The 14,212-nt window shown below is 47.4% G+C and overlaps 4 protein-coding genes across 4 annotated transcripts; 2 read left to right on the forward strand and 2 right to left on the reverse strand.

Annotated features, from left to right (window-relative positions):
* Nucleotides 1-74: 74 nt before the first annotated feature.
* Nucleotides 75-374, forward strand: N7481_007198 (uncharacterized protein; the record flags this gene model as incomplete). Its single annotated transcript, XM_057266417.1, has 1 exon — nucleotides 75-374. The coding sequence occupies one exon, from the start codon at nucleotides 75-77 to the stop codon at nucleotides 372-374; it is 300 nt and encodes a 99-aa protein (XP_057120618.1).
* A 73-nt stretch (nucleotides 375-447) lies between these two features.
* N7481_007199 (DUF3712 domain-containing protein) lies at nucleotides 448-1,952 on the reverse strand (the record flags this gene model as incomplete). Its single annotated transcript, XM_057266418.1, has 3 exons — nucleotides 448-1,115; nucleotides 1,248-1,672; nucleotides 1,729-1,952. The coding sequence occupies 3 exons, from the start codon at nucleotides 1,950-1,952 to the stop codon at nucleotides 448-450; spliced, it is 1,317 nt and encodes a 438-aa protein (XP_057120619.1).
* A 3,918-nt stretch (nucleotides 1,953-5,870) lies between these two features.
* N7481_007200 (uncharacterized protein) lies at nucleotides 5,871-9,843 on the forward strand (the record flags this gene model as incomplete). Its single annotated transcript, XM_057266419.1, has 5 exons — nucleotides 5,871-5,952; nucleotides 6,135-6,303; nucleotides 6,477-7,518; nucleotides 7,806-9,513; nucleotides 9,632-9,843. The coding sequence occupies 5 exons, from the start codon at nucleotides 5,871-5,873 to the stop codon at nucleotides 9,841-9,843; spliced, it is 3,213 nt and encodes a 1,070-aa protein (XP_057120620.1).
* Nucleotides 9,844-11,660: 1,817 nt separating this feature from the next.
* On the reverse strand, nucleotides 11,661-12,770 carry N7481_007201 (NAD(P)-dependent alcohol dehydrogenase; the record flags this gene model as incomplete). Its single annotated transcript, XM_057266420.1, has 1 exon — nucleotides 11,661-12,770. The coding sequence occupies one exon, from the start codon at nucleotides 12,768-12,770 to the stop codon at nucleotides 11,661-11,663; it is 1,110 nt and encodes a 369-aa protein (XP_057120621.1).
* Nucleotides 12,771-14,212: the final 1,442 nt, after the last annotated feature.

A 14,212-nucleotide genomic window follows, 5' to 3' on the forward strand; every position in this document is an offset into this window, starting at 1 on the left:
ATGGCCACTACCATCTCCGACTCTTGTCTCGTGATTACTGCAATCTTTCCGGCCAGAGTCAACACTGACGGAGCATGGCTGTTCTCAAGGAAGTCTCGGACATTGTCATCCCCAGCTTCTTTACAGTCGTTTTCACTATCTTCGCTATTCTAGCCCTCATCGCCACCATATCGGCCATAAACATCTCCTTCCTCATCTCCTTCCTCGTCGATTTTACCCTCATGGCTATCCCGATTAGCTTAACTATGCTGGCCCTCACTGCCCTCTTGATCGTGATGATGGCCCTCATCGACCCAGTCTACACGCTTCGGCAAATCAAAATGTTTCGCGCTGTGGGTCCTTTGCACATTCTGGGATCCTGCGACCAGAACTGAACGCGCGAGTAATTGTATCTACGTGAAATGAAGCGAGCGCGTAAACATAAAAACATAAATTCATTAATTATAGTTAGAGATTCGAGTAGGCTGCAGCTACCGCATTAATAAATGTATCCCGCTGATCCGCGTCAATATCGCCGAAGAAGTCTTGCACATGGCGATTTTCCTTCAGGAAGGGCGCCAGGTCAACCGGGCCACGACGCTCCTTATCGCCCACAGACCTCGACAAAATTGAACTATTGCTATCACCTATGAGACCTGACAGCGCACTTGTCAGGTTCTTCCCATGAAGCAGATTCTTGAGCGTATTCTTTATAGTGTCGCCAAGGGGGATCTCGGTTGACAAGGTAAGAGTCTTCAGGATATCGGCGTAGTAATCGACAGGTGTGCCCTTCCATTCGACAGACTTGGCGATTGAGTCTATGGCCAATGATCCATTCTTCAGAGCGCTAGCTTGGGCCTTAAGAACATCACCGAGATTTTTGAAGATTGTTCGGATATCGAGGATGCCCTTCATTGGGAAGACATTGTCGCCCGGTTTAAGGATAACATCGTCGATCGTCACGTTTCCGATGGTAACGTTAGCACTCTTGACATCTAAGACGAGTGTTCCGACCTCTAAGCTGATAACGGTCGGGTTTGGAAGGGTAACGTTGCCGATGAGGTTCGTGCCGTCGTCTTCGGCCGGGAGTAGGAGGGTCGCGTCGGAGATTGCAAATCCATCGAACTGATTCAACCCTATTAATTTTGGTTAGTACTAGTTGCAATCACAATTTACCAATCTGTGACAATTATTGGTTCACGAAAAGCAGGGGCAAGGAGCAAGGCGCAAGGGGCTAGGCGGGAAAAAGCAAAACAGCTAGTCCGTACCTGGTGTAACCACATTCTTATCGAGATGAACGTGCGACTTGAGGACTCCCAGGTAGGCATTTGTCCAACCATCAAGAGCGAGGGAAACCGACTCTTGGAAAACGACTTGTCGAACGAATTCCTTCCAGGCTTTCTGGTTCAAGATCGGAGTGTGGACATTCTCGATACCCAGAGTGTGGTTGCCCTTGATAGTCTGACCCGGGATATCGATGTCTGCATACGCCTCATCGACGCCGTAGTCTCGTTGGAAGAGGTGGAAAGTAACAGCTTCAATGCGCGCAGCGAGCGCGATCTTCAAATCCACCTTGGTTTGCAAAGTTAACATGGTCGAATTTGGCTGCGGGTCATTCACGACCGCATTGACGAGTACAATGTCGGATTTGTTGACGACCAATTGCGCGATCGCAGGAATCGCGACGAGGAAGCTAGATAGGAGTCAGAGTTGAATTTCGCGAAATTTCTACCTGAAGGGGCAACTCACAAGACAGGAAGGAGAATCGCGAGAAAAATAACATTGCCAACACAATAAATCAACCAAAATCGCTTCCAGTGTCGGCGCAGCTTCTCCGTTCGCGTCGGAGTTCTGTGTAATGAAAGGCCTCCAGACGACTCGACTTTCTCGAGCCCCTGAGAGCTGTCGTCACCATGGGTGAGCAATGGCCCCCGGTTTGCGCCCAGGATGTGTTTTCCTTTAGTGGGAGACATTTTGACAGGAAATTAGCGGAACAAAGTCTCCAACTCAATCTGGTGACGGGAAGGAGTACATAAATGCGCGTGTGGAAGCGAGCTGCTGCTCCCCTGCAGCAACTATTACATATTGCATCATTGGCCGGACGATATAGAGCCCCGTGGGGAAGAATACGATCTGCAATCAACATGCGGGGAAAGTGGAGCAGCAATGCGGATTCGTCGTATCGCATTGATCCTCCATCGGTCGCAATACCTCAGCGAGCAACGAGAAAGCTGGATTTTGGGCACCGCCTGCACGACCGGGCGGCCAAAGCCACGCATTCCCTGTAGCGCCTCGGTATCTCCTTTGTTCCTCGCCATCTTGTGATCCTTGAGCCCTCCTGTTGGTTGACCCCTAAGCCTCGTCCACAGATCTCCTCTTTCATAAGCATTTTGCTCGAGCAGTTCGCATATGAGGACCTCGGTCGCTTTGATTCCTTTGCTATCTTAATATACTCGCTTGATCTACCGACGACGGGTCCTCGATTCAATATATCAGACTTTCCTTGTGTTCAAAGACATCTCCTGAGATCGACCCCAACGTACCCCGTACTAGCCCCGGTTTTCGCCAGGGAAAACGGAGTGAAAATCACGACTTATTTAGGGGCTCTCATGAAGAGTTTCTCGGTTAGAGCAAGCAGTTTGATCGTGGAAATTAGTGTGACCAGAGCGCTGAGTGGCGTACGACTTGTCGACAAGCCACCATGCATGAGTTCAGAGTCAGGAACCAAGACAGGGCCCGATCAGCTTAATCAATGCACACTCGCATGGCAGTCACACAGTCCTTATCTCCCACTGAATGCTCTGCTCTCAAGCTCCGAGTTGTCTAGCTCGTGATCTGAACCATGAGGTGAGACCTTTCCGTTTCCAAGACTCGCTCATCCCGAGCGGGGAAATTAACCTCGCCCCCTCCTTGGAACGTTTTGCCACGCTTTGTACCCACATTCCTCTAAAAGACCCGATTTCCAATATTTTCCGTTTACGCCATTCGATGGTGTCGTGAACCTCAAATAAACGATACAGCCGACTTGCTAGCCCGAGGTCTAATTTCAACCCTGATCCGTGCTCTCTGCGGCGTCCCCGCCATTTTGAGTCTAGTACTTGAGGAATCACAGACACATTTCCCGGAGGCTAATTTCATATTTACGAATTGAAAACATCCCTTCTCTGGCTGATAGTTAAATGCCCCGAGTCAGAATTCACAAAAATATTTTTTTGCATTCGTTTGTCTCGTCCAGCAATTTATATGGAACCGAATCTGTTTTATCTTCCGCATGCTAGAATCGCAGTCGTAATTGAGTCCGCTGATATGTAGTTCCAGGTACTAACTAGCTCGGCTTGATGAAGTACACAGCAAATTTGTTCTCGTAGGGGAATGCACAATTTTGGCCCCAGTGGGGACAATACGAAGGCGAAATGAAAAAAATGCGGAATATACAACGTGATAACGCAATCAAGTCGAAACGACTCAACATCTGGTTCATAGCGATGGCCAATAAGAGGGAGCAGGTTCCCATTTCCAGAACGCGATAGCTGTATCTGCGTATCCCGAGCCATTTATGAGGATCGCCGCCGAAACAGCAGACGTAGCAGTCACCACCAATAGGAAAGCAGACATTTTGCCTTTTGCATTATCGCAATTTCATTCCACCTAAATTGCGATGATTTCAATTAACGAAATCCATCGCTGTCCAAAAATACTCTTAATTTCCTTGAAACTTAGTTAGTTTAACGGGTTTGCAATTTCCAAATTTCACTTAGTTAGTTAATATACTATTCTACCACACGCAAGATGATTGCGATATTGTTCCACGGTTAGAAATTATTTTACGCAATGCAGGACAATGCCAAAATTCCTTTGGCTTATTATTCAGAGAATTAGGTATCTTTAAAGCGAAGTAGAAACTTTATGAAAAATGGTCATTTCAGACAACCCGAGCCATTGTGTACTATGTACTAGTAGTGTTTCCAGGTTTTCTCAGCATTGCTGCAGGATCTCCCGACGTCCTCAAGAGATAAAAATATGCCCTCTTCCAACATTGGAAAATTTCGTACAAGTAGTCAGACGATCGAAAGGGATTAGGAATAAAAAGGCGAAATAATAAATCACAATCTAAATGGGTCTCTCTAATTTATTAGCTGCTGTCACCAACTCAACATCTTCAAAACCTACGTAGATCCTCTTATACCTACAGCGAAAAGGGGATTTGTGCGGAAGTCGGGACTGGAAAAGCCTCAAGCTAGAGATTAAGAATCTCACTAACGGAAAAGCTATATATAGCTACAATGCATCGTCGAAAGAAGCCCTAAATATACTAGTAGTAGTGGTTAGTTAGCGAAAGGGATTCATTCATCTTACTAGTACCAATTAGAACGTCTCTCATTACTTTCCCTCGTCTTTCTTCTTGTTGCTTGCTTGCTGTGTCTGTCTCACTTCAGCTTCATGGCAGGATACACAAAGTTTTCCGGGCTTGTGGTACCGATTATGAATCTTACATTCAACCAAATGGCCTTTTCTGATACACCGAACGGAAGCAGTCAATTTGCAATCGTCACTAGTCTAGTGTTAGCATGATAATAAACAATATTCTTGCGACTTTGTATAAAACTTACCAGCGATGACTTGGACACCGGGGAATGTTGTCGTCTGGGTAATATATGTGTCTGAAGATTTATCTAATTCTATATCTGATTGGCGCAGTAATAAAGGCGTGGGAAATTGAATTGGTGTGGAACTGGGTATTTGGTGGGGACTATATACTAGTTCGACTGCTTTGATGGGACACCACTCATTCCACTTTTCGCTTTGAAGTCTGTGAGAAGAAAGAATCAGAGGGCCTCATGCTGAATCAATGGCTTTGTCTCACTGTTGTAATTTGTATTTTCTCTGATTTCCACATCAAAGGATATCATTCAATTTACCCACCGCGTGGATTACGGCACTCTTATGTAATGGGGACTATTGAAATAATCAAATTGTGCATTAGTCAAAAATAACGCCGCCTCGAAATAGCATAGTTGTCCGAGTTTCGATCGACGTTGAATAAAACAATTGTAGCTCCAGAAATTCCCTTCTCGATAAATAGAAGTACAATCACAAAGTCATAGATTTGACCCCCTCATCAAGTCTCACAAACAACACCCCATTCACCGAGCCCTTGAATGCAACTGAGTGGCCATTTAGTCTAATCAGGGAATCCCTGTTTGCGTATGGGATTCCCACGACATCTTCGCCATCCTCCTGTGTCCATGATCTAGTGATAAAAGGCTGCGACGACGATGACGGTGATTTGCCAGGCAAAGTCACAGTGTCCCGGTCTGTGATAATATGCGTGCCAGAGGGAGAAAATTGGAATGTTGAGGTCGAGAAGTCAAGCTTAATGCTGTGAAAGTGAGTTGCACTTGAAATATCGTATACCTTAATGGATGCGGCAGTGTCGGCAAACAAAAGTGCCAAATGTCTTCCATCCTGCGAAAAGCCATATGTCCGTAACCTTCACGTATAGTACGTCCCGAAACTGGTGTCACCACCTTCCCTCTTTTATTGTTTCTTGAATCCGGATTATTACGCACCGCTAATCCCTATTGTGAATTAATCCATGTATCCTTGGCACTGGAGCCTGTATTGTTTCTTACACACTGTATCGACCGCTCGGGTGGGTTTGTATTCGATTGTACCTTACTACATCAGATTCTTTACCTAGCCTCTAATTTGAAGCGCGCTATTCCAAATTTGATATAGTCTACACCAGGCTATGAATATAGCGTGACAACAAGAGGCCGAGCGATGGGGCTTGTAATTAATCCGAACTCAGAATACGACCATTACCGAAGAGCGGGGTTATTGGCAACCATCGTGTTGAGAACCCATCCAAAGTGAATACACTTTCCATAATGGCATCTGCGACATCATTTGGCAACTCAAACTCTGGGTTGCAAGCCGCTGTCATCAATGGAAATGTTACTGCGCAGTTTCGTGAGTTGGTGATCTTACTTCTATTAGACGGTGCTAATTAGCGAGACGTCTTTAGTACAATCAGAATCTGTGCAACAAGCATGCCTGCGGGATCTACGGATAACAAATCCTCAAGATGATAAAGAGCGTATCGAGAACACCAACGGGGGGGCTCCTCAAAGATTCATATCGCTGGATTCTAGACAACAAAGCGTTTCAACAATGGCAAGACAATCCGAGCAGTCGTCTCCTCTGGATCAGAGGTGACCCAGGCAAAGGAAAGACAATGCTCCTCTGCGGTATAATCGATGAGCTAGCACAGTCACTTGGGGACACAGCAAACATTATCTTTTTTTTTGCCAAGCTACAGACGTACGAATCAACACTGCGACGGCTGTTCTTCGCGGCTTAATATATTCGCTCATCGAAAAGAAACCATATCTTCTGTATCACGTACAAAGTCAGTATAATAAGTCTGGAAAGGCATTGTTCGAGGACATAAACGCATGGCATGCTCTTTCGCGAATATTTACGGATATGCTCAGAGACTCGAACTTACAGAGCACGTATCTGATCATCGACGCGCTCGACGAATGCACAACAGGACTACCCTCACTTCTCGGCTTGATTACTCAAACATCTTCTGCTTACCCGCAGACAAAGTGGATTGTTTCGAGTCGCAACTGGCCTGATATCGAGGAGTTTCTCAACACTACGCAGACCACTCTGATCCCCTTGGAACGAAATGAAGCCTATGTATCGGAAGCCGTGAACAAGTTCATTCTTCACAAGATCAGCCATTTGACCATGACAAAGAACTACAAAGTTGAAACTCGTGACACTATCTGCTGTCGCTTGTTGTCAAAATCGCAAGGTACTTTCCTTTGGGTAGCCTTGGTCTGTCAAGAGCTTGCGCGAACATCGCCATGGAATGCACTCAAGAAGCTGGAAGCTTTCCCTGCTGGGCTTGATGCTCTCTATCGTCGGATGGTTAATCAGATTTACCATTCGGAAGATGCCGAGCTCTGCAAACGAATACTGGGCCTCATGTCAATAGCGTATCAGCCTGTCGCACTGGATGAACTGTTTTCTTTGATTGATATTCCTGAATATGAAGCCCTAAAAGGTATAGTGGCCACCTGTGGTTCATTTTTGACATTACGCGAGACCAGCATCGTTTTCGTCCATCAGTCTGCAATAGAGTTCCTACTGAAGGAGACACGACACGAAATTTTTCCTAAAGGCAAGGAAGCTGGACACTACGAAATTTTCTCGCGCTCTCTACAAGCTATGCACAAGACGCTTCAGCGGGATATCCTCAATATCAAATTTCCTGGAATTGCGATCAAAGAAGTCACACAGCCCAGTCCAAATCCATTAGCGGCTGTGAAATACGCCTGTGTCCATTGGGTTGATCATCTTCAGAATGGTTGGTCTGATAAAGTTAATGATGTTAGTCTTGACGATGGTGGATGCGTGGATATCTTCATGAAAAATGAATATCTTCACTGGCTCGAAGCCCTTAGCATTCTGGGAAGTCTATCACAGGGTATAGCAGCGATTCTAAAGCTGGAAGACTTACTTCAGGTGAGTGATTGCTGAAGTGCTATAAGTATACTCAGTTCTGACAAATGAATCCTTCATCATGATAGACAAGAGGAAAACTACAATCCCTTTCCTGTCGAGTTCAAGACGCCTCCAGATTCTTCCGATATCACAGGCTCGCTATTGAAAATAGCCCTCTTCAAATATATTATTCACCTTTAATCTTCAGTCCAACGCAGAGTGTCACGAGGGCATGTTATCGAAAAGAAAGACCTCACTGGGTTTTGAATGAGCCAGTGGTAGAAAAGGACTGGAATTCATGTCTTCAGACTCTCGAGGGACATACAGGTCCGGTCCTTTTGATATCATGGTCACATGATGGAAGCCGACTCGCGTCCGCGTCTCAGGATAAAACTGTCAAGATCTGGGATCCAGCCACAGGCCAGTGCACGTCAGTCTTCGAGGGGCATAGTGGCTCAATCCTTTCAATCTCATGGTCACACGATGGAAGCCGAATCGCATCAGCGTCCCAGGATAAGACTGTACGAATTTGGGATCCGGCCACAGGCCAGTGCACGTCAGTTTTCGAGGGACATAGTGGCTCAATTCCCTCAATTTCTTGGTCAAAAGATGGAAGCCGACTCGCCTCAGCGTCATTTGATCAGACGGTTAGAATCTGGGATCGGGTCACCTGTAAATGCATTCTAGTCCTTGAAGGCCATAAGGGTGGGGTCTGGTCGGTCGCCTGGTCACACGATGGAAGCCGACTCATATCAGCGTCCCAGGATAAGACAATTAGGATCTGGGCTACGACTAGTAACCAATGTTTGTCGATTCTCAAAGGTCATAGTCTTTCGGTGTCTTCGATAGCGTGGTCACAAGATGGAAGCCTAATCGCATCAGCGTCCCAGGATAAGACTGTCAGGATCTGGGATCCGGCTACTGGCCAGTGCTTATCAACCTTCGCTGGCCATTGTGACTCGATCAACTGGATTGCCTGGTCACCAGATAGACGCAGACTCGCATCAGCGTCAGTTGACAAAACTGTCAGGATCTGGGATACGGTGACCAGTCAATGCGCCTTGATCCTTGAGGGGCATAGTGACTCGGTTAATACAATTGTCTGGGCAAACGATGGAAGACGATTGGCATCTGCGTCCTGGGATAAGACTGTCAGGATCTGGGATCATGTGACTGGCAAATGTATATCAACACTCAAAGGCCATGGCGACTGGGTTAACTCGATCGCGTGGTCTCAAGATGGAAGCCGCCTTGCGTCGGCGTCCTTTGATGGGACCATCAGGATCTGGGATCCTGTCACCAGAGAGGACTCAGACCTCGAGGGGCATAGAAAACCGGTCCATATGGTTGTCTGGGCGAATGATGGAAGCCGACTCGCAGCGGCATCTTGGGATACGACTGTTAGGATCTGGGATCCAGCTACCGGTAAGTGCGCATCAGCCCTCGAAGGACATAGTGGCTCGGTCCTCTCAATAGCGTGGTCGAAAGATGGAAGCCGGCTCGCATCGGCTTCCTACGATACGACCGTTAGGATCTGGGATCCGGCTATCGGCAAGTGCGTGTCAATTCTCCAAGGTCATGGTCTGCCGGTGTCGTCAATTGCGTGGTCGCAAGATGAAAGCCGAGTTGCATCGGCGTTGTATGATAACACCATGAGGGTCTGGGAACCAGTCACTGGCCAATGTATTTCAACCCTCGAAGGACATGACCTATTGGTCAACATGATCGCCTGGACACAAGATGGAAGCCGACTCGCATCTGCATCTCGGGATAAGAGCGTCCGGATCTGGGATCCGGCCACTGGCCAGTGCACATCAACTCTGGAGGGACATAGTGACGCAGTCCTCTCAATCGCCTGGTCGCAAGATGGAAGCCGACTGGCATCAGCGTCATTTGATAAGACCGTCAGGATTTGGGATCCGGCCACCGGCTTATGCGCTTCAATGCTTCATGTCAACTCACCTCATTTCCTTCAATTTGATGAAGTCAACCTAAGCCAACTGCACCTGGCCACTGGTACATTTGATATTGATTCAACTGGTTCAAAAACACCCATAACTCATGGCTTGACCTTCTTGCGCGAGAAACATGGATATAGTCTGAATGATGATTTTTCCTGGGTAACCTATAACAGAGTCAATCTCCTATGGCTACCTACTGAATATCGACCTGCCCACTACTCTGTATTCGCTATATCTGCAACCACTTTGGCAATCGGATGTTCATCAGGTCGAGTCATATTTCTCGCACTCTCCAAGCACGGCCCCTATACAATGCATGACTAGCCATATCTTCATCTGGGGCCTGCTTGCTTTCCTTCCGAATCCCAATCTCAGTCGCCACTAGGCACTCTTGCGATGTTCTCTTCGGCCATCGGCTGGCCTCACCAGTGTTTCAAGTCATTATTTTAGATCCGCTATAATGATTGTAGCCATCAGTATAGCATATTGTATGTAACTAGGCGCAAGACTCATTAGGCGCAGGATCGCGATTGCGGGGTCAAATATCACCTTTGTTACTCGATTTTATTTAGCACTGATCAATGCCCTCGGTTTTGCGATCGCAACGGTCACATTCTCCCAGGAACCAAAAGCCCCATAGTCTCGAGCAGGTCCTTAAGTCCAGCAACACCCAAGACATCGAAGAAAAATTATTTTATCCACTCCCTGGGCAGAGGGTAAACAGAGCGCGCAAGGAAAAATATATTCTCCACGGTGCGTCAGCGATGCTCTGGCCCCTTCCACCGTCCCTCCAAAGACGGCCTGCCTGTTGCGCCCCCGGAAAGACTATCGTCCTCTATAAAGTTGAAGATGATCGTTACCTTATGTTCCTTGCCTCGAGTGTGAAGCTTACCCCACGCAAGTAATTGTTCCTAAGCTGCGGTCCAATTAATATCAAGGGATTTGTGTCATTTCTTTTTACATTCTTGTGTTTGCGATCGTTGACCGACCTGACTCTTCAGCTACGTGGGACTCTTCCTTGAAGGAATTTCTCCAATTTATCCCGCAGAAATGAAGGCTAATGAGCACTTGGAGCTAGAGCCACATTCCTTATCGTGTTCTCCCACCTGAATCGGCTGTTCCCCTTTACTTTCCAGTCAATTTTTCATACCGGATGAAGCTTGGTGAAAACCATCTTCCAATCTATTTGCTTCTCACTCAGAGATTTGAAAAAGATTGTTATTTATTGCTGAGGCGAACCTGGGGTTACGGAGCATCCTAGGAGTGGTAATTAGGTGAAGGGCGGAATGCATAACTAGGGGTGAAGTTTGCTATCATAACCTAGAGTCGGTGTCGCGAGTCGGCTCTGGCTCAATCATTTGCTTTGTTTGCATTACGTAGAAGCTTCTAATTACTGAGGGGTCGTCAATGCAGTAATAAAACCAAAGCGTCGTCTTCTAATTTGAGTGTGATACGTATGATCTTGTATTCTTTGAATACACAGGAAGACCAATAATCCGAAGCTATTCGTAATATAACTAGATTACTCTGCTTAGCTAATCGAGATCGAAAAAGAGATTAAGAGTGAAAGTGGTGGCAACAGTTTCGGGACACACTGTAACCTCCACGGGCAAGCTCTTTGAGATCGTCCTGTTGAATGTCCCAGATATAATTTTTGATTTGAACTTCTGGCAGTTGGATTTCCATGCAAATGTAGACCTGGTTGCTATCAGGTGTAAATCTCACCATATTGACATGGTTTTCAAAGGTTTGGAGCTGGATTTGACTCTTAGGGAAGTTTCCTATTTAAATATCGGTTCGTCCTTGACACCATATACAGTAAAACTCCTCATTTGATGACAACTCTATAATAGGCCCTTTACAGAGCTTGGTCGGAATTTCAAAGCTTGAAACTCGGCGGGGGTTATCGATTTCCCAAATCTGAGCGATGGGCAAGAATTGAAGGCTATCAATGCCATTTGGGATATAAATGATCTTTCTGCCCTTAGGAGATATTTGAGGGTCTCCAATAAAAGAATTGTGGATGCCGTGATGGTATGGATTGTGGGACATCAACAGGGCCAGCGGGTGAAGCTTTTGATTTTAATGCTATGCCGAGGTCGGCTGGGGTGTCCCGGCTCGAGAATAAACACTAGACTCCGAATTTGTATTCTATCAAGGTCCCCGACCATCAAGGTACGCACTCATCAATCTGCATAGTATCTACAACTTAGCTTCCTTCCCCCCATTCTGCAACACGTACCGATATCTCGCCTTGCCGTCATGCATATCAACCAGCGCAGCATTAACATCGCGCATATCTCTCTTCTGGATCCAAGGCAAAACCCTCTTCTCCGCTGCCAGGCTCAACATCTGCCGAATATCTTCGGGGGACCCAATATTCGAGCCAGTGACCTTAACCCCCTTCTGAATGAGCGAGAAAGCTGCCAGAGCCGGCAACGGCTCCTCTGGTGCACCAACCTGCACAAAAACACCATCCCGCTTCAGTAACCGCAGATACAGACCCAGGGGCATATCGGGACCAGAGACAGTGGAAATAATCACATCCAGAGTCCGTGAATATTTCTTCGCCCATCCCTTCTCCTCACCGGTCGCGATAAACGAGTCCGCGCCAAGACCCTGCATCGCATCGGCCTTCTTACTCGAAGACCGCGAAATAGCAACGACCTGATCAGCGCCAAGTGCCTTCGCAAACATAATACCGATATGTCCTAGTCCTCCTATGCCCACAATACCAACTTTCTTGCCGGGGCCAACGCCGTATTTCTTCAAGGGGGCGAAAACAGTCACACCGCCGCAAAGTAAAGGCGCAGCCTCAGCTGAGGGCAATGCATCGGGGATCTTGAAAACGAAATGCGCAGGGCCGCGCCATTTCTCTGCGAATCCGCCGTAGGATTTGCTCTTGTCGCCGTATCGTCCATTATAAGTACCCGTCATCCGGGTACAGTAACTCTCCTCTCCATCAGCGCAAGCTTCACAGTCCGCTTTGAGGCAAGAGCCGCTCTGAGCCCCAACGCCGACACGGTCACCGATTCGAATTTCGCGGGATACAGTTGATGATTTGAGTGTCGGTACACCGGAGCCAACTCTCTCGACTATGCCGATAATCTCGTGGCCCACGACGCAGGGGTAGTCGGTTGGGGCCCAGCCTGAGCGAAGAGTGTGTACGTCTGTGCCGCAGATGCCGCAGTGTGTGACGCGGATTTCGACATCTGTCTCTGTGAATGGTTTCGGCGTGAAAGTTCCAAATTCTAAGGGGTTTGTGGCGTCATGGGCAACCCAGCCGTTGAAGGGTTTTGCGGGCTCAGACATTGTGCTGTGGGGTTGTGGGCGAAGTTGTGGGCGCACTCTTGGATAAAATTGATGATTTTCTGTTGCTCTGATTGAGAGGCTCTTCAATCTCCGAATTCAAGGAAAATTGTGGTTTGGGGGTTCGTTTTCAAGCATGGAAGATTGGCGCGCGCATGCGATGCGGAGAAGACGATGAGCCGAGGTTGAGCCGAGGCTGCGCCAGCCGAGCTTAAAAGTGGAGACATTGGGGTACTCCAAAGTATATCCGGAAGTATACCTGGGAGCATATCTACAAGAACCTAAAGAGCCCAATGATTACAGCAAGCATGTTAACGCTAGGCAGCTGAGAAAATGACGATGACAAGACATGCGGATTACGCTGCCTAGATATCATTCTCCGGTTCAGGCTCTCCGAAGACGTAAGATTGATGACGCTGTAGACTAGGCGTAGAGATCCTTCTGGCCTCGCCAGGTTCTAGGCTGCTCTCGGTCTCAGTAAGATCAAATAACCACTGCTAGTTCGGGGATATCATCACACCAAACATATTGCCTACCACGCCTTCGGACCTCAGTTTGCGTCGAGCTTGATCGAACTGTGTGGAATAGTTTTGTCAGCCAATCGATGATTTGATCTGCGAATCAGGATATGGAACAAACCTCGAGTTCAATAGAGGGTCCTAATCAGCCCCGCCATTAGACAGATATCGGAATAGGTCCTCTTATAGTAGGCCCTTTGAATTAGGACCATCCCAGATTTCTCTAAACCCCCTGCCAGTAGATGCAATATCACATCTTGCGTGGATGTACTCAGAGTTCAGACATACCGGAAAAGGGCTGTTTTCTTTGGAACTCCAAAGCCCCCCCCAGTCAGAGACGGTCATCTGGCCTACGGAAATCCGTTTCCATGGCACTCGCTGTACCATACCAGTGACGGGCCTCCTCTTGTGGAATGGAGCTGCTCCTTGTTGAACAGAATATATTAGTCCATGAACCCCGGAAGGACTTCGGACGCCCGGTCACTGCCCGTGTTACTTGTATCCCTGCTGACGTATTCACTCAAGATTACCTTATCTTCGATCTTTGAAGCTGGTTTGTTTCTCGGTTTCTTTGGTGGTAATATTCTTCTTGTCATTGGAGACTTTCAGCTCCGTCTGGACTGGGGCTCGCCTCGGGATAGATTTGACGAGAGACCCAATGGCTGGGTGCTTGGAGATGGCTAGGGCAGCATTAACTGCCGCGATTAATGATAATTATGGCCTGAACTAACTTTCAAAGCAAGCCGACCAACCTCACGAATGTATGAGTCGAAAGAGAGAAAATGAAAGAAGGCGAGGAGAAAAAGGAGGAGAAGGAGGAAGATTGACTGGATAGCAAATGCAAGATGGAAGGTCCACAAGAACGAAGCCCGACGAGGCCGGCTCCGAGCCCCAACACCGGGTCCGGGGAGCGGTACAATCCTCTAT

This window comes from Penicillium waksmanii, assembly GCF_028829765.1.
Source record: "Penicillium waksmanii strain IBT 27052 chromosome Unknown utg000007l:1.0-4314555.0:1.0-4317578.0, whole genome shotgun sequence".
NCBI lineage: Eukaryota > Fungi > Ascomycota > Eurotiomycetes > Eurotiales > Aspergillaceae > Penicillium > Penicillium waksmanii.